Here is a 20,997-nt window from a genome sequence, read left to right on the forward strand (position 1 = left end):
AGGATTGGGTCCAAAGGCAAGAAAGGAGTTAGGAGTATCCCTTACAGAAAGGAAAAGAGAGTCAAATACTGCAATAGTGAAGGAAGAATAAAATAGGAAAAAAAACTTCCCACTTTAGTCATGAGGTAGAAGGAAAGGGAATAAGGCCAGCACCATGTGAGGTACTAGACATATAAAGACAAAACAGTGAAATGATTTGTATTCTAAAGGAGCTGCTGGGGGCAGCTAGATGGTGCAGTGAATAGAGTACTGGCCCTGGAGTCAGGAGGACCTGAGTTCAAATCTGGCCTCAAACACTTAATAATGACCTAGCTGTGTAGCCTTGGGCAAGCCACTTAACCCCACTGCCTTGCAAAAAAAAAGAAAAAAAAACCTAAAGGAGCTGCCATTCTATCAGAAGAGACAATGCATATAAAAAAAAATATATATATATGTATATATATATATATATATATATCTGGAAGTTGGAGGAGGCAACCAGCTCCACTAGCTGTGGAGGAAATCAGAAAAGTCACATTGCCCAGAGTGGAACAGAAGCTCCTTCTCATTTTTTTTCCATTTGTACGCAACATGCCTGGCTTATACTTGTTGTTCAGCCATTTTTTCAATCCTATCCAACTCTCCGTAAACCATCTTCTTCTCCAGCTTATTTTATAGATAAGGAAACTGAGGCAAACAGGGTTAAGTGACTTGGCCAGGGTTACACAGTTAATAAATATCCGAGACTGAATTTGATCTCGTGAGGATGGGTCTTTCTGATTCCAAGCCCAGGGCTCTCTACTCACTACCTCACTTAGCTGCCCCCGTATATACTAACTACCTTAAAATGCTTACTGACAGATTGCGTTGAGTAGTGAGAAAGCAGGGGTATCAGATATAGACAACTTTTGCAAGATAGATGGTAGGGAGGGAGCAGAGAAATATGGAATGAAAACTAAGGTCAAGGCAAGAGTTTGATTTTTTTAAATAGGAAGCACAAACACATTTATAATTAGATGGCAAGGAGTTACCAGAGAACGAAAGAATAGAAAGTGAGAAAATCAATTTCAGCATCCACAGTCTAGGAGGGAAAATAAAAAGAACGAGAAAGAATAATAATAATAGCTAGTATAGTTTTAAGGCTTGAAAAATGCTTTCCATTCTCTCGACTCCTCCCGAGCCTGGGAGACGGGTACTATTATTAATCCCATTTTACAGACGAAGAAATAGTAGCCAAGAGGGAGTAAGTGAAATCCAACGCTCCCAGCTACTGTCCCACCTTGTCCATGATAAGCCTCCCACCTAGCAGCCTCAAGATCAGAAGGGCAGGTGAATGGATCAGCCTTAATGATAGATGGGAGACAAGGAAGAGAAGTTTTTCATGACAGAGAGCTGCCATCTTTGTAAAGTAGTAAGCTAAGTCATCTGCTAAAAACATTGTAATTAAGGATGAGCATAAAGGTAAATGGAGAAATGAACTAATTTGGAGTGATCACTGTGGAGGATGAAATTAGAGAGATCATAAGGGCAGAGCTGAACCACTACTAAACCCCAGCAGAAGCCCATGAGAATAATGAACTATAGAATGACAAAGATCTACAGAAAATTTAGATGGGGCTTAGCATATCCTGAATCAGCATTGGTATTGGAAATACCAGAGAGTAAGTGGAGCCAGTGGTCCTGATGAACAGATTGACTGAAAAGATAGACTGTGGAAATAAACGCTGGACTTAGGAGTCTAACAGTCACGGTTCAAGCCCTAAATGGCATGTCCTAGTGGTGTAATCTTGGGCAAATCTCTACCTCTCTGAACCTAGCAATAAAATCAGGAAAAATGAAGATCTTAAAAAATAAAGACATAAATCAGTAAGAGCCAATGTGAGAGAGTACACATTCAAGAAGCATCTCGGAGGCCACCTCATGTAGCTCATCCTCCTCCTAACTCTTCACTCTCTTCCTTGGTATCATATCTGAGCATATCTGAGCATAACTGAGCACTGGTCCATGTGTCCTTTCCCTTACTCAAGTGAACAGAAATGCATTTTCCATCTCTTACCTAAACACTTCAGGTTGCCCAGAAGCCAACACAAGAGTTCAACATGGGGTGACTGTCAAAGAAAACCTGGGAATCAAGAATTAAAATCCAGCAAGGAATTTGGCAATAAAGTATGACCCTTACCACCAAAGGTTTGCAGATGCCTAGGGTCACTCTACCCGGTGGCAGAGACTTCAACACTTCCACAGCTTCAGTGAGCGTGACGTCCTCCAGGGAACGATCATTGACAAAGACCAGGCGGTCACCTGGCAGTAATTCCCTACCCCGTTCAGCTTCGCTGTTGGCTACCAGAGAGCGGATCACGATCACAGTCCGGGTTGGGTCTAACGGGTCCTGAAAAGAGAGTCAGAGGAGAAAGATGTCAGCATCACCTTGGCATTTACCAATTCAAAACAAATAATGAAGGAAACAATGGCTAGATGCTAGTCATTTTACTGGTGCTAAGCAAAGACAAAAATGAAACTGCCTTCAAAGAGCTCACATACATTCAAAGCCATATAAATTGTTTAAATCTTTACTTGATATATGCCAGAAGAAAGAAACATGGATGTGGCAAGGATGACCAAAGCCTTAAGAAACCTTTTATCATATAATAAACAATAAAGATTCATTAAGCATCTGCTATGGTTGGTAAGAAGCAAAAGGCAGTCCCTGCCCTCAGAGACCTTAGAACCTAACAGAAGAGACAATATACAATCAAATACATACATAGGGAGGGAGGGAGGGAGAGAGAGAGAGAGAGCAAACTATATATGGGATAAACAGAGGGAAAAAAGAACATAGGAAAGGCACTGAAATGAAAAGGATGTGGAGGTGAGGTTTTAGTTAGAACTTACAGGATGCCAAGGAAGCCAGCAGATGGAACAGAAAAAGAAGAAAGTCCAGATAATAAGGGGCAGCCAGAGAAAATGCTCAGTTTGGAGATGGAGTGTCTTCTTCATGGAAGATCATGGAGAGTGGTGTCATGGGATCAACGCATATGTAAGTACAAAGAGTGGAAAGGCAGGAGGGTGCCAGGTTATGAAAAGTTCTGAATGCCAGAGACAGCATGTTGTATCTGAACCTAGACACAATAGGGAGCCAATGGAGTTCTTAAAAAGGGAAGGATGATTTTGGAAGCAAATACGGCGTAATATTCTGTTAAGAGTAAGCTAAAAGGAGTCAAAAGACCTAGAATCAAGTCTTGACACTATTAGTCACTAGATGTATAACCCTCAATGAACTGATTGACTTCTAAGTCTCAGTTTCTTAAGAGATAAAATGGGAATAATATCAGAAATGACTTGAACAAATAATAGTTAATAGTTATCCAAAATAGAATTTGAACCAAGGGGTGGCTAGGTGGCGCAGTGGATAAAGCACTGGCCCTGGAGTCAGGAGTACCTGGGTTCAAATCAGGTCTCAGACACTTAATAATTACCTAGCTGTGTGGCCTTGGGCAAGCCACTTAACCCCATTTGCCTTACAAAAAAAAAAACTTAAAAAAAAAAAGAATTTGAACCGAGAGCCTCTAACTTCAGAGTCAGGAGACATGGTTGTTATGTTTTGGCTCTGTTAGTTACTAGATATAAACTTGTATAAACTGATTAATCTTTCCAAGCCTCAGTTTCTCTTACAATAAAATGGAAATTTTACTATATGCTGAAAGCCATGTCAGAGGCAAGATTTAAACCCAAGAACTCTAAATCTTCAGAGTGAGGGTCCTTTCCAACACTTTTCCACAATGTAAATTAAAATACACAATAAGATTTGGTGATAAAAACTGAGGGCACTAGAAAGGGCCTTTATAAGGGGAATGGTTCAAGCTGAGTCTTCATACAAAACCCAGATAACTTAGATAAGACTACAATACTAAGGGTTTATTTTTTTTTGCCTGTTATTTCAGATTACCCTAGCATTTTTTGAGATGGCATCTTTTCAGAGATGGTGGCAACTAGAAGGCACAGTGGATAGAGCACTGGAGAAACCAACAATGATTCTCTTAAGTTACTAAGTCTTCCAATATAGCTTCCCTTTAATAAAATCAACAGAGCAAAGGTAGCTAGAGTAGGAGAGGCAGGGATGCTTCCTGGCTGAATGTTGCCATGGTCATATGTAAGAACCTTTCCAAAGGGAGGTGGGGGAGTATGCATTAGCTATGTTTAGGTTTTCATTCTTTAGTATGAAGAATCTGAGTTCACAGTCACCTCAGACATTTGATACTTACTGTATGCTCTTGGGCAAGTTACTTAACCTCATAAAAATAAAGAAAAGATTAAAAAAATACATTTTAAAATAATGGACAAAGTTTTAAAAAAATGGACAAAAGAGTCAGAAACAAGGAAGCATCCACTCCAAACATTGTACCTAAGAAGTTTCTGACATATTCATTAGTTTTGGTGAATTTTTTTCCTCTTCAAAATAAACCTTTTTTAAGTGATGGCGCTCTGGGGAGATAGGAGAAGAGACACATGAGGAAGTCTAGATGATGTGAAAAGAAAAGTTATTAGTACTCATCTATTATCAAAGAAAAAAGAAAATGACAGAATACTGATTCCATACCAGACCCCATCTGACCAAGTCCTTCATCCAGCCAGCCCCACAAGAACTAGCTCATACCAAAGAACGAAAACCCAGATACAACTCATGCAAACTTCACCCCCCCTTTGAAAAGGTTCCCACATATGACCATGGCAATAAGCAGTCCCACCTGCCTTTCTCTATCTACCTTTGCTCGGTTGACTCGATTAAAAAGAAACTACATTGGAAGAGACAAAGACTTAGTAACAAGAAAATCATTGTTGGTTCCTCCATGAAATTCATTCTGAGAAAATGGTTCTGAATTACAGTGCTAGTGGATTAGCAAACTGAGAATCTGTCAGATTCTAGAGAAAGAAGAAAGATTAGGTATGGGGCTGTTGGAAAGGCTTGACGATGATTTAAAGCAGCTGATCAGTCTTCAGAGGGACTGAATCTCCCTGTTTGTGTTTCTCTGTGATTACAGATTCAAAGGATGGGGCCTTATCTAAAACCAACGGGCCTCACAAGAAAAATGCTATCCACCTCCAGAATGAGAGCTGCTGAACAATGAGTGCAGACTGAAGCAGACTTTTTTTAACTTCTTTTTCTTGTTTTCATTATGTGTGTTTTCTTTTGTAACCTGTCTAATATGGAAATATTTTGAAGGATTTTGCATGTATAATCAATAATCTATTGCTTGCCTTCTCAAAGGGGGAGAGGAAAAGGGAAGGGAGAGAATGAATTTGGAACTCAAAATTTTATAAAATGAATGTTAAAAAAATTTTACAGATAATTGAGAAATATTTAGCAAAATAAATAAAAACATATTTTAAAAGTAAAATCACTGGGGACTGCTCCTTAGAAATGCTTGAAATCTGACTCTTCTCCCCTTCATTAGCAATGCAGTTTCCATGCAGAATCTTAGTGATTTCTAAATCTTGATGTAAACCTTCAAATACCCATAGTGATCAAGGTTTTCTCTGTCATAGATCCTGTTGGCAGGCAGGCTGGTGAAGCCTATGGACCTTTATTCAGGATAGTGTGTTTAAATTCAGAAAATAAAAATACACAGAATTAGAAAAAAATCAATTATATTGAAAACAATAACGAAAACATGAAATACCAAGTTTCTGGACCCCCATTTTAAAAGTCCTAATCCACAGAGATAAAGAAACCATAGATACTCATTTATAGACAGGCTTTCCTGTGGGGTTATCAATACACTCGTGTTTTCAAGTAGAGGGAGCTCTTGGCTAGGCAGAGAAGGGCGCTGAAGGGAAGATGGCAGGCAGGTGTATCGGAGACCATGGCTGCAGTAATATAAAGGACCTGTCTGCTCAAGCCCCAGCCGCCATGAATCACAACACACTTTGCATGCTGAAATATGAAACCATTCCAGTTGAGACTTGACACAGTAATAAATAAGCTCAACAATTATCTCTTTAATTTAAGGTGTCAGTTGGTGACAAAAGACTTTGGAATAGATCCTTTTTCTTAGGAGGGGAAGGGGGATGACAAACCACCTCACAGGTTACCTCCCTGTGCTCTAACTTTGAATGTACTGAAAGTCAACTGGAAGGACCTCATGACTGGAGCTACCTTGGAGGAGAAATGACAGTGTGGTATGGGGGAGTTAGCCTTAGATCATGGGTTCAAGTCAGCTTAGTAGATTCTCTTTTGGGACCCTGGGAAAATGACTTCTTAATTCTCTAAGCCTTCCACTGAAATAATGTAGGTTTACCATAGCTATGCAGGTACAAGTTAGATTGCTTGTTTTCTTTGGGAAAGGGAGATAAGAGGGAGAAAAATTTAGAACATAAATTTTTATAAAAATGAATGTTGAAAACTATCTTTACATGTAATTGGAAAAAATAAAATACTATTAAGATTTTAAAAAAAGAAAATGTGTACGCACAGTCCTCTGATGCCTAATGTACTAGAAAGGTATGTGTTACTATTATCATGGAGGGTATAAGGGGTTTGGAATGTCTATTGGAACCAGTGCGGGGAAGTTCCCCCTTCAGGAGGAGGATATAGGTTAGCAACTGGGGGGGGGGGGTTGCAGGGAGGGTAAAAAAGAAGGTTGGGGGATGGTCTTGAACCCAACCTTTCTCACCTCTATCCACAATGCTGTAATAGTGATGATAATGATAAAGAAAATAGAATCTGAAATTCTTATGATGAACCCACTCTCCTGAGGAATTCCTGGAGATTTGTATAGCCTTAGGAAAAATACTTCTTTGTACAGGGGTTGAGTAGAAAGAGGGCCACTCTTGGAGTTAGGGGAACTTGGGCTTTATCTGTAAAATGAAGAAGTGGGACACCACTTCCTACTCTCCACCTCTGGGTCCTGTCTGGACCTCAGGGTGACTCAGCTAGAGAAGAAGGGAGCTGGACCAGTGACCCTTAAGGTGCCATCTGACACTAAATCTGTGATCCTAGGATACAGAAACAGATTACATCATCAGAGAGTCAGAAATACTCTCCTCATCTGTACAAACAGCTTATTTTCATCTTGATAAGAGCAGCTGGTCTTTCTTGGAAAGACCTCTAACTACAGCTATGGGTGCCCTACCAGGCTATGATTTACTCATGACGTGAGTCAAAGAACTTATCAGATGGTAATCTCTTTGGCTCAGATGAATTTGCCTCTTCTTGGTCCAGTACTGAGGAAATCAAAAAATAATTTCTTCCCCACAAAAGAAAAAGAAAGAAAATCAGCAACTTCTGAAGCTTCTCCCAACACCTATTATTTTTTCTCCACCACTTCAGTCATGTTCAACATCCATTTGTGGTTTTCTTCGCAAAGATATTAGAATGGTTTGCCATTTCCTTCCCCATCTCATATTACAGATAAAGAAACTGAGACAAACAGGGAAAAATGATTTGCCCAGGAAGATGAGTCTTCCTGGCTTCAGGTCGGGCACACTAATTCACCATGCCACCAAGTTGCCTCCTCCCCTATTATAATGATCACAGTTTCATTTTCTGCTGCTGCCAATATATAAGAACAGGTATTTTTTTTCATGAGGGATACAGAATGGACTCAGCTGATGGTCAACAGTGACTTTGGGGAAGAGTTGAAACCTGAAAATGAGCCTGAGGGAGAGGTTCTCCAGTAGAAGACTAAGACGCAGAAATCCAGGCTGACGTGAGATGAACCAGCCAATAGAGGGCACTGGAGACTAGTCATAGAGACGACCAACTTCTCTTATTACCTACATCACTTACAGTATAAACTGGGCTATTCAAATGCAATTCTTTGTGTAAAGAGTCTTGTATCTGGCCTATGACAATCCCAGACTGTATACATGAATGACAGACTCTCTAGCCTCAGAGAAAAAACATGGCGCAGTGCTAGATTTGGAATGCGAGGATCTGGTCTAGCCATGGATTAATCCAGTGACTTTGAACAAGTTAAATTGTTGGAAAACAAGCCTGATATAGGGCTAGGCCAGTGTTTCAGATTAGAAACTGGAATGAAATGAGATTCTTCGAGACCATCTGTCAGATGGCTAATTCAAAAAGTCTGCTTAGAGGATGGAAAGTCTCAATGACCCCATTTCTGATATCTTTACATAAAGATAGCTTTGAACTGAAGAGAAACTCTCTTGAGGCCTCCTGAACTTTGTGGTCATCCCCATAAGCTTCCTCATCTGAGTTACGCTCATTCATACTATCCCTAGTTTCCTCTGAGACATGTCAAGGATTCCATTCTACATGAGACTTGGACAGATCTTCTGCTTGCTAATGAATGCCAATATCCTGAATGACTGTCTATTAATTTATATATTGCCTACATGTTTATATACTGTTTAACCCTCTCCCTCACAACAGGAAAACTAAATGAAGGTAAGGGATATTTCATTTTTCTCTCTCTCTCTCCCCATATATGTATATATATATATGTGTGTGTGTGTGTATGTATGTAAATATATATATAAACACTTGATAAATGCTTATTGATTGACTGAGCTTCCCTCGAGATCGAAGAGAGATGTTGGAGAGTTTCCTTTACTGAGACATTCTGATGAAATCTAAATTTGAGGAAATCTTTTCCTTAGATTCCTTTAAATATCATGCTCACAGAGCAACTGTTTCTCTACAAGCATCTGAGAAACAGAATTTACATTTCCTGTAGAACTAAAACATTTAGAAAATTGTTTTTTCTCCTTCAGGTGAGGAGTTAAAATATTATTTTTCTCATTTGAATATAAGGAAAAAGATCACAGAAATGAAGTGACTTGGGCAGGGGCACTTAACTGGCAAATGGCAGAGATAAAATGTGAAATTCAATGATTTTTTAGTATCCTACACTATTCCCAACAAAGCTGACAAATATAGCCTTACTATCTAAATCAGAAAAAGAAAACGGGCAGTAAACAATATCATTATTGACTACTGATTCAGAAATTGTCAATAAAATTCTACCGCTTGAATTGTAGCAATTATTGCAAGAAATCAACCATTTTGAGCAAGCTAAATTTATAGCAGAGACGCAAAAATGGTTCCACCAATGGGAAAACAACATAATTAATCATATTGAAAACAAAAACTTTCAAAATCTTGATTAGCAATAGATACAAAGTATACCTCCTTTTTTTTTAGTTTTTGCAAGGCAATGGGGTTAAGTGGCTTGCCTAAGACCTACAGCTAGGTAATTATTGAGTGTCTGAGGCCACATTTGAACTCAGGGACTCCTGACTCCAAGGCTGGTGCTCTATCCACTGTGCCACCTAGCCGCCCCTCCTATATTATTTCTTAAAAATAATTTCTTAGGTTGTCATAGGGAATATTTTTTAAAATATCGTACTTTTCTAAAATCAACAGCAAGGATCACTCATGATGCAGAAACACTAGAAGATTTACCGGTAAATGCTAGAGTAAAGCAAGAGTACACTCTCCCCATAATTACTTAATAAAATTCCAGACATACTAACAATAAGACAAGAGAAAAATATTAGAAGCATATATGCAAAGGAAAAATTTTAAAAAAAATTTTCTTGCTGATGGCATGATTGTTCATTTAGAAATTCCTAGGAAATGAGCAAAGATGCTAAATTAAACAATGAATAACTTCAGCAAATCTGCAAGCCACACAAAAACTTGACAATAATAAATGTCATATCTACTTAATAATAAAAGAATCCAAAAGGCAGTAAGAAAAAGGAAAGTACTATTAAAAAATTGGGGTGATCAATTTAACAACAATATAGGTTCAATTACTAACTGTCCCTAAAAATAAAGTACAACTGAGTTGGAAGAATATTCAGTCCTCTGACTAAATCCCCAACTTTACAGTTCAGAAATGTGAATCATAAACAATGAAACTCACTAGATCAAAATTTGATCAATCAAAAGGTGTATTACTTAGAAAAGAATCCTTACTTGATTTTAAAAACTGCTGGGAAAGTTTGCTAGTAGAAATTTGGCTAAGACCAAAATTATATGCCATATTCTGCAATAAAGTTGAAATGGATACATCACTTTGATATTAAATACTGTTACCAATAAACAAAAGATTATTTATTTTTCATACCTAGAGATAGGAGATAAATTTTTACCCAAACAAAGGACTGGAACAATTACAAAAGGAAAAAAATGACAAATGTACACAAAATGGAAATGCTTCTACAGAAATAAAATGAATAAAACTAGGATAAGAAAGGAAAGTAGACAAATGGGGGGGAGTCTTTGCATTTAATTTCTCTGATATACATTTGGTATCCAAAGTATAGAATGAATCTCTATATTTTGTGTATGTGGGCATATATACAAATATGTATGCATGTATAAACATAATCAAAAGCCATTGCCCAATCTATCAGTGGTAAACGAATATGAAAAATTAGTACTCAAAAATATTAACAACCATATGAAAGGAAATCATTAATATTAAAAGAAAAATGAAATCAATACAATCTCATGCTCGGAAAACTGACAAAGTATTCAATGTTGAAGGAGTTATAGAAAGAGAGATACACTACTAACACTTTTGGGTAGTAAATCATCACAACCATTTTGTAAACTAATTAATCACTAATAAAGTAACTAATATGTCCATACTCTTTGGGAAAATCCTCATAAATACCCAAAATTTTATAGAAGCATTTATTCTGGTTGCTAGGTGATTCAGTGGATAGATTGCTTATCCTAGAGTTAAGAAAATGAGTTCAAATTCAATCCCAGAAACTTATTAACTGTGTGACTCCAGGCACAGATTTCCTAATCTGCAAAATGAAGTTAATAATAGCCCCTACCAGCCAGAGTTGTTGTGAAGGGAAGAGCTTTATACACATAGTATGTCATTTGTTCTTCAAGTGGAGGCTGAATAACCACATTGGAGAAATGCGATTGCTGGGATACCTTATAGGAGCTTAGATCAAAGGATTAAAGATTTATAGCTCAGAAGGATACTACAGACCATCTAATCCAATCCCTTCATTTTACAGAAGAAGACACTAAATGATCTAATGCTGACAGGTCAAGGTTGAAGGTAGGATGTGAATCCATTCTGAACTCCAAAGTTTTGCAAAATATCATCATGCAATGAACTAGACCAGTTGAGGTTCCTCTTTCAAGCATCAGAAGGAAAAGACAGTTGAACTCATTCAGTGGTGATGGTCTCCCCCATTTCATGTTATCATAGCATAGACAAACACTGTAATGGTTTAGCATTGACTTGAGGTCTTTGTCTACAAAAAGGGTCTGTGGGTAGGATATATTCTGAGAACAAAGCCTACCAAAATGGGTTCATGACACAAAAATGGGACAAGAGGCCCTGGTTTTAGAAGATAAATGGGTGACAAGAGGAGCACTGGACACAAGATATGAGGTTGGCTTATTTAATTCTGGTGCCTTCCATGGCTAACTTTATGACCCTGAAATCTTGAGGTCTAATGCATATCTGCTAAATGAAGGGGTTGGACAGTCTCTTAAAGGAGAGGAATGAAAAATGAGACAGTGGTAAACATGTTGCCCTGTGTTCTGATCTCACCTATGATGCTTAAATCTTACTACCTGGCTGACATAGGACAAGTCACTTCATCTCTGTCTTTCCTCATCTGGAAAATAAGAAGATTGCTTCAACATTCCTTTGACGTGTCGGGTTAGAGCTCTACTCACTCAAAGATGCTGATCTGTCCATGAGCTACACTCAATATCTAAACTGACCTCCATCCCAAAGCTTTTTCCAAAGAAAGGTTACAGCACCTCTTTCCCTCAGTCCTTCTCTTTCTGGCCCCCAATCTGTACCAAAATTTATTAAGTACAATATTCAGACACTGAGATCAAGAATAGTGATACAATGACAAATTTAAAAAGGAAGATGGGGCCTCTTCTCAAGGAGATGACATTCTAATGGGAGATAGCAACACAAAAAAGGGAAGGGAAAAGCTGGTTCAACAAATGGAGAATGGGGGCAAAGGGACATAGGAAACAGGCCCAGAAAGATGCTCCTAAGAGCACTCTCTGGAAGACCTTCTATTCAGAAGGTACTGCTTTCAGAAGACCCAGTATCCCACCTAGCACTGAAATAACCCCCCACTCCAAGCCCCAAACCCCCAATTTCAGCCTACATTAGGTCATCTCAGACAGTGACATACACACATACCTAAAGGCAATATATACATATTGTACTATTGCCAAGCGAAGCCAAGGAGCCCCAGTGGGCAGCCAAAGTTAAAGCAGAAATGCAATTACTCCACAGCAGTACCCGCCCCATGACCCCTATCACAATTCATTAATAAGCAGAGGGAAGGGCTAGGAACCAGACTCCAGAAAACCTCAAAATGTTCCTTTTGGGGTCCACCAATCATAAGAATGTCTCTCTAGGGCTGCCAACTTCAGGGGAAAAACAAACTGATCAGAAGTTTCGACGTTGCCACAGCTATTTCATAATCACTTAGAAATAGCGTGTTCTTAATCAGAAACAGATGCTGCTTTTCCTCTGATAGGTGCCAGGAGGCAGGAGGTGAAGCTGTGAAGGAAGAGATGCAGGGGGCACAATGGAAAGGGAGGTGGGTGTGAGAAAAATGGGGGTCCTTTCGGCAATTAATGAACCACCGACTGAGGGGTCACTTCTTCTGCTCAGACCCTCATCACATCTCACCTGAAATATTGCAATAGCCTCTTAAATAATCTACCTGACAGCCATCTCTCCTCTGTCCAATCCTCTGCTACCAAAGTGATTTTCCTAGCAAAGGTCTGATTGAGTAACCTTTGCCGCCAAAGGGATTTTCCTAATGAAAGTCTGATTGAGTCAATCCTCTACTCAATAACCTCCAGTGGCTCCCCATTCCCTGAAGGATCAAAGACCAAACTCTTCTTCCCTTCCAGCCGTATTAAGCATCACACCTCATCATAGACAAAGGTCCAGCTACTGAGGGGGATCTTATTCTTCATTTACAACTTTCTGTGCCTCGGCCCCAGCTGTTCTCCATACCTGTAATGCTCTCATCTTCACCTCCATTTCCTTCAAGACACAGATCAAAACCCACTTTCAAAATGCATCATTCCCTGATTCTTCACATCACCCCAGTTCCTCAGCTATTTGTGCCTCTCTCCCCATTAGTCTTTAAACTCCGGGAGAGGAGGGACTGCTTTTCTTTGTACACCCAATCTTGCCACAGTTATTTGAACAAAGGTGCCTAATTAATGCTTTGCAGGATTCAAATTTGGGTCTTTTGATTTCAGATGCATTTGTACCAGGATGTCTCCCGTTACAACAACATAGCTCACAAGACTAGGCAAAGATCAAATGACAGGAAGATGTGTGGAACCATAGAACCTAACATCAAGTTAGTTCTATGTTTATTCTCATAGGAATTAGAAATGGCAAGGATCGTGGGGATCCCCCAGTCTATCCTCAGAGGAAGTAAGCCCAGGGACAGATGCCACCTGATCTGGAAGCTCTATCTCCCATCCCCTGGTCTTTGCAAAGGATCTGTTCCACACATGGAAAGCTCTCCTTCCTCACCTTTGAGAATACTTAAGTGATTTCAGAGCTTACTTCAAACCCAGCTACTAGCACTGTCCCTTCATCCCCAAACTCCCATGTTGACTTTAAAATAAATTCATATATTACATCTTGTCTACCCCTATAATACAGGGGCCAGATGGTCCTGTAGAATCATGGCTTTAAGGCTGAAAAGGACCACAGGTGTCATTTGGTCCAATGAGAAAACGGAGTCTCAAAAATAAAGTTATTCATCAAAGGTCAGAGAGATCATGAGTGGCAGAGTGGGAACTCAAAGCAAGCCCTTGACTGGCCAAGTGCTCCTTCCTTTAATCTACACTGCCTCTGGAGATTGGGTTCTTCGACTTTTTGTGTCTTGGTTGCTCCAAGCACTCTGGGGAAGTCCAGGGACTCTTTCACAGAATTACCTTTCTAAATGCATAAAAATCAAACATAAACAAAGGAAGCTGAAATGCAGCTAACAAAATAGATTTTGTAATTCACTAAGGTCCCAAAGTGATGTTCTCTTGCTCTACAGAATGAATAAATGTGCTTGGAGAGAAGGGGCCATTTCATCAGTCTTTGTATCTTTAGAAGTATTTAAATAAGTGATTTTTATTTATTTAAATGAAGTGGGGGCAGCTAGGTGGCCAGTTGATAGAGCAACAGCCCTGGAGGTAGGAGAATCTGAGTTCAAATCCAGCCTCAAACACTTTTTAAAAAGTACCCAGGAGCAGCTGGGTGGCATGTAAATAGAGCACCGACCCTGGAGTCAGGAGTACTTGGCTTCAAATCTGGCCTCAGACACTTCATAATTACCTAGCTGTGTGGCCTTAGGGAAGCAGCTTAACCCCATTGCCTTGCAAAAACAAAAAAAAAAAATACCCAGCTGTGTAACTTTGGGCAAGTCATTTAACCCCACTGCCTTGCAAAAACATAAAGAAGGAAGGAAGGAAGGAAGGAAGGAAGGAAGGAAGGAAGGAAGGAAGGAAGGAAGGAAGGAAGGAAGGAAGGAAAGGAGGGAGGGAGGAAAGGAGGGAGGGAGGGGAGGAGGGAGAAAGAAACAAAGAAACAAAGAAACAAAGGGATAGATAAATGAATGAATAAATATAAATAAAAATACAAAAGCAAATGTATAAATGGATGGATGGATGGATGGATGGATGGATGGATGGATGGGATTGTGAGGTCCTAGAGAGCAGGGAACATGTTTTCTGCCTTGTTCCCACCCCCCGTAAATGTGAGTATGTGACTGAGACAGATAAAATCATTTCAAGTGTTATTGTGATTAAAGGCTACAACTGCAGATTTTTCAACATTCGAGTTGTTTCTGAAGGCAGGAGCCCAACAGGTGCAACAGGCTGGACATCCACTGGCTCTCTGTCCTCTCTGGAAGCATCCTGGGACAGCTCAGAGAACAAACAAACTGGCCCTGAAAGACCATCAGCCACCTCCTGAGACACTGCCAATGAGCTTGGCAAGCCCTGGCAGCCTATCAGCATCTCTCTTTTCTCTCTTTGGACACAATGGGATTTTCCTCCTAAATTCCTATTCTAGAAGAGTCCCCAATGTCCCCCCAAGTTCCCCAACAGCCCCGACTTCAGATCTCCGAGGCCTGCTGCTACCTCAAGCTCTCTGCTGGCCCCCCTGCTAGGGGGAGCCTTTTGATGTCTCCTCTTGGGACTTGCAGCTGACCCACACAGAGTCTCTTTGATCTCTTATTAAGTGGCTGCTTGTCTCCTGGCTGCCGGGAAGTTTCTGGAAGTCAGACCTCATCCCAAGGATACAACAAACTCTACACACCAGGAGTGTGCTCCCTTCAGTCACCCAGGACTACCCAATGAAAAGCCTCCTTTAAGTGAAGAGAGAATTTCCCCTGGTAGCCACATTCCATGGACCCCAGGACAACACTATTAAACTTTTTTTCCCCAAATGAAGCAGCTTAAAATGATTTAAAGGACATAGAAGGTTCCCATAGAGGAAAAAGGAAGCAAATCCTCTGTGAAAAGAAGTCTTGAGCACAGTTGGAGTCAGAGCTTACAGTACTTTGATGTTCATGGAAATAAATGTGGATGGAATCCGAAGATGGGTAAAAAAAACAACCTTTATCAATACTTCTGGGGTGAAGTGACGGTTCTGTTACAAACACCTTTTAAAAGCAGCTCTGTGGCTGATTCAACAAAAAAGCTATAGGTTGCTCTTTGATGAATATGGATGCTGACATCCTTTCAGACTTTAGCACACTACAGACTGGTCAGCTCTCTGGAGCTGCCATCATGTCATGCCCCCCCACCCCACCCCCAAGGTGAAGCAGGCAGCAAAGAGGTGGACTGGGAAGACAGATTAGGGCAACTATCCCAGGAAGATGTCTTGGGAATCAAAGCATCAATGGTAAAAACAATGACTTACAGTTGTAATTTTTATGCTTTTACAAAATCAAAACTCTGCTAAGAAAGTACCCGAGACCATTCTGCTTCTTAATCCCTGGGCAAGACATTGTTGGGATGAGAGATGGAGGGCGCTGTTGGATAAAAATCAGAAAAATCTGGGCTCAAATCTCACCCGAGATATATAATAATTGCTTAACTACACATATCTACGCCTCAGCTTCCTCATCTGTAATTTGGGGGTTGGGGAATAATGGAATATTTGCAGTACCTCCTTAGACAATGACTGTGACTTTGAAATAAAAATAGGGGTATTAGATGCTTTCCACAGATTAATTAACAAATTGGGAGGGGCAGCTAGGTGGTGCAGTGGATAGAGCACCACCCAGTAGTCAAAAGGACTTGAGTTCAAATCTAACCTCAAGACACTTAATAATTACTTAGTTATATGACCTTGGACAAGTCACTTAATCATATTGCCTTGTAAAAACCAAAATTAAAAAAAAATTGGGGCTGCCCCTGTGATGTCAACACTTTAGAAAATGACACTGGGATTCTTTTTCAGGTATTGACGGAACTCTGGGTAACTCTAGGTAGAACTCATTCTAAAAAGGAAGGTCTTGGCTTCTTCTGCCACTATTGGATCACAGCCACCTAGGTACAGAGAAATTAAGAGATCAACCCGGATTTGAACCCTGGTCTTCCCAAATTTGAAGGAGGCTATCTATCAATTAGACATCAATATCACAATCATCATCATCATCATCATCATCATCATCAATGGGAGCAGCAAAAATAATAGTTCAATGGAGCAGTGGATAGAGCACCAGCCCTGGAGTCAGGAGTACCTGGGTTCAAATCCGGCTTCAGACACTTAATAATTATATAGCTGTGTGGCCTTGGCAAGCCACTTAACCCCGTTTGCCTTGCATAAATCAATAATAATAATGATAATAATAATAGTTCAAATCTCAATCCTTGCCTCTATTCAAATTCATGCAATATTTAGAAAATGCTTCTCTTTGTAAAGCACAGACCTAAAGATACTTGCAGCCTATTGGAAATAAATGCAAATCTGCGGTGCCTAATTAATTTCTATGAAAACAAAGGGTTATTTTGCTTTGTGGTGTTGGTTTTTAATTTAGTATAAAACAATATCTCTTAAAATTACACTCACATCAGAACTAGAAGTGACCTCAAAGGCTAGCACATCCAGACAGTATTTGATCCGTTGAAGATATGGTTTCTGTCTCATCACATTCAACTTTGATCAATGTAGAGCATGGAAACAATGTAAAGACTAACAGACTGCCTTCTGTGGGTGGGGGGGGGCAAGAATGGGGGGAAATTATAAAACTTAAAATAAATAAAAAGTAAGTAAAAAAATATTACTTTCCTAGCTGTGTGATCTTAGGCAAGTCACAACCCAATTGCCTGAAATGAAAATAAAAAATTATAAAATAAAAAAAAGAATCCCTTGAAGACACCTCTGCAAAGAGGACTCTCATTCTCCAGAGATGAAGAGTTCATTGTCCCTTGCAGCCATTCCACTTTGGGATACTGGAAGTCATTTTTCCCCCTTATATGAACCTAAGTTTGTCATCCTAAAACAAAATACAGAATATAGAATGGAGAACAAATTGCTTTAGCCCAATGGACCATGGGAGGAGAGTGGTCAGATATAACATATTTTCTTTTTTACTTCTTGCAAGGGGCTGGGATTGGAAGGCCTGTCCAGGATCATAGGGCCAGGTGGATGCTGGGCCTAAGGGGTGGGTGGGGGGCTCAGGGCCTCTTGGCCCCAAGGCAAGGGATCTGTCTGCTGTGCCACTCAGCTATGCTACAGCAGAGTCAGAGTGAAAGGAGGGAGAAAAATGTAGTACATGGTAGTGGAGAAATATGAAAGAAGGGAGTTACGATCAGCAATGGCAATGGTGGAAAAATATGGAAGTAACTTTTGTGATGGGCTTATCATAAAGAATGTGATCCACTCGCAACAGAGTTGGTGGTGTTGGAACACAGACTGAAGTACATTTTTTATTATTATTATTTGGGGGGGGTTCAGGGCAAATGGGGCTGGGTGGCCTGCCTGGGGCTGCATAGCAGGGTGACCATTGGGTGTCTGAGGCCAGATTTGGACCTGGGTGCTCCTGGCTCAAGGGCCAATGCTCAGTCTACCACCCATCCACCCCTACTATTATTACTATTTTATTTTATTTTGGATCTTTTTTTTTCTTTTTTTTGGTTTTTGCAGGGCAGTGGAGTTGGGGTGGCTTGCATGTCACATGGCTGGGTGACTGTTGAGTGTACGGGGCCGGATATGGGCTCAGGTGCTCCTGGCTCCAGGGTCGGTACTCTATCCACTGAGCCACCTAGCCATACCTACAATTATTACTGTTATTTTTTTTAATTTTAATTTTAATTTTTTTCTCTCCCCTTTACTTTATCGCTCAAGGGAGTCTATATTTTTTGTTTACTCTTAAACAAGAATATTTTATTAATGTATAAAAAACATTATTTGTACAAAATGAGAATAAATAAATATTAAATTAGAACAAAAAAAAAAAAACAAAGAACATGAGCAATTATAGAATAGACCAATAAAGAGAGGGCAGGGCTTCTTAGAGACAAAGGATCTGTGATAATATCCTGGTTGTTCCCTAGACTGTCTGTGTAGCCTTGAGCAAGTCACTGAACCACTCAGTGCCTCAATTTCTTCATCAGTAAATTGAAGGGAGTGGACTTGATGGCATCTAACATTCCTTCCAAACTCCAAATCTGATTTTAGGATCTTATGATACTCTTCTATTGAGAGATCAAAGCTACTGATTCAAATAACAAGTCTGGCCCACAACAGTGGATGATGGTAGTAAACAATGTTTACATTTGAAACCCAGGAGGTAAGCTGAAAGCTTTCCTATATTTATATGTAGGCATAATTTATTTTTTTATCTTGATAGACTCTAAGTTCCTTAAGGGTAGTGACTATTTCAATTTTGTCTTTGTCTCTTTCCTAGAATGACTGACAAATAGTAGGCACTTAATGAACGCCTTGCTTAAATTATTACAAACAACTTTGGTCAATAATTACATGAGCATTACATTTTGAAGAGAAGTAGAAAGAAACAATTCGGGGTTGACTACCAGTTCTTTCCTGCCAAGGAAATAACATAAACGGTATTAGTCATCTACTCGAAATTCTTATTTCTCCTACATTGGGAAAGATTTCTAATGACCAAGCATTCCAGCCACACCCAGTTGTCAGGAATTGGCAGCCCAGAGATGGGATAGATTATTTTTTTATATTATCTGGTAAGCAGCAGAGAGAAAATGGGGAAGGCAGACCACCATATTGGCTATGGAATCGTGAATTTTTTGGTCATAAGTATTATACATCCTACTAAATGGAAGAAGAAATATAATACGGTGACTTTGAGCTTGTCTTCCTTTGGGGAGCAACAAAATCATAAGTCATTGAAATATTATATATATGACTGACTATTTGCTTTTTAAGTCATCAAATGCAGAGCAAAAGTCAGAGAGTAGGGCATGTGTGAATTCACAGAAAACTGTGATATAAAATTAGAAACTATCATAATAATTTTTCCTTCAAGGATTCAAAATCATAATCATAATATTTCTTCCTTCACAGATTACTCAATCTATGTGATTTGTGGCAAATAGTTTAATTTCTCTGAGACTCCATTTCCTCCTCCTATGAAAGGATTAGACAAGGTGACCTCCAAGCTCTCCAGTTCTTAATCTATGATCTTGGAGCTCTTCTGTCATGAATACATATCATAAAACTTCAAAAACAGGGACCTCATTGACCCTCAAATGTAAGCTTTTCATTTAAAGATGAGGAATACAAGGTCTAAAGAAGTCATGGTATAGGCCCAAGTTTTTCCCCCTCCTTCATCATGGCAGAATTCCTGGTTATGGACATGAAACTTTTTGGTCCATTGCATTAAATGATACATAATTCTACTGTCCAACCTAGAAAGAACTAAAGTGAACCAAATGAATCATTCTTTGAGTTTCCATACTGAATAAAGAGTGGCCACAATGGCAGCAGCATCTACTGGAAGGTTTGAATCACCAAATAGCATTTGCAGAACAACAGAGTCTTTTAATTTTTGAAGGAAATATCATGGAATAAAATAAATTCAGCTTTAATTCTCATAGTACAAGATGTTCAACATTCCCTTTTGATACTAAAAAAAATAAGAAAGAAGGGCTGACTAAGTCACCCCATCTGAGATAATAGAATCCATGTGATTTTATTATCTGTTTCTACCATTTGGTATATAAGTCAAAAACTCAGGACATTCTCAGAAAACACACATTATTAGAGATTCAATCAATCAATTGAAAAAACATTTATTCGACCCCTTTTATGAGTACGGAAAATGGGAGGGTTAGGGGAATGAACATAAAGCCACAAGGAAATCAGTTCCTATCCTCAAAGATTAATAACAACTGCATTGATATAATTCTTTAAAGATTGCAAAGCATTTAAAAAATGTTAACTAATTTTGTCCTAACAACCCTGACAGGTAGGAACTTTTAACCCTGTATTACAGACAAGTAAACTGAGGCAGAAAGCACTTAAATGACTTGTTCATTGTCCCTAGCTACTTATTGTCAAAGGCTAGATTTGAACTAGTGGTCAGATTCCTGACTCTAGACTAAGAACCCTCTACTGCTCCACCTCATTGTATTCTAATTTAGGAAGCAAGAGAGAACAAAATATAGACAGATTGTTCGACCATAGGCTCAGAGATTTATAACAACAACAGACTTCAGATCATCTAGTCCTAGTTCCTGGTTTTAGATTTGTAAATTGAAGCTAAAATAAAGTTAAAATAACTGACACAATGCCACACAGCAAGTGGTGGAGAACCCAGGTCCACTGAATCCAAATATACCACTCTGTCACCATGTGCATGCTTTTCTCTCCAGAAGTGTGTCCATGAAGGAAAATGAAAAAAATCTATATTTCCAACTGTTAGGACCACAGAGAACATGCCATCTAAACCATTTTACAGATGAGGAAGGAGAGGCTAAGAAATGTTAAGTGAGTTTCCCAGTATCACACAGCTGGAGAAATATCTAAGACA

At 39.4% G+C, this 20,997-nt stretch overlaps 1 protein-coding gene across 9 annotated transcripts in view; it reads right to left on the reverse strand.

The window, feature by feature from the left end:
• PATJ (PATJ crumbs cell polarity complex component) overlaps positions 1-20,997 on the reverse strand; it is a 331,197-nt gene that overhangs the window by 216,185 nt on the left and 94,015 nt on the right. For all 9 annotated transcript variants that reach the window (XM_074221287.1, XM_074221289.1, XM_074221288.1 and 6 more), the window contains exon 18: positions 2,159-2,368. In XM_074221287.1, the coding sequence (XP_074077388.1) occupies positions 2,159-2,368 (210 nt within the window). The remainder of the gene's footprint in view (positions 1-2,158; positions 2,369-20,997) is intronic.

This window comes from Macrotis lagotis, chromosome 2 (genome assembly GCF_037893015.1).
Source record: "Macrotis lagotis isolate mMagLag1 chromosome 2, bilby.v1.9.chrom.fasta, whole genome shotgun sequence".
NCBI classification, from domain to species: Eukaryota; Metazoa; Chordata; class Mammalia; order Peramelemorphia; family Peramelidae; genus Macrotis; species Macrotis lagotis.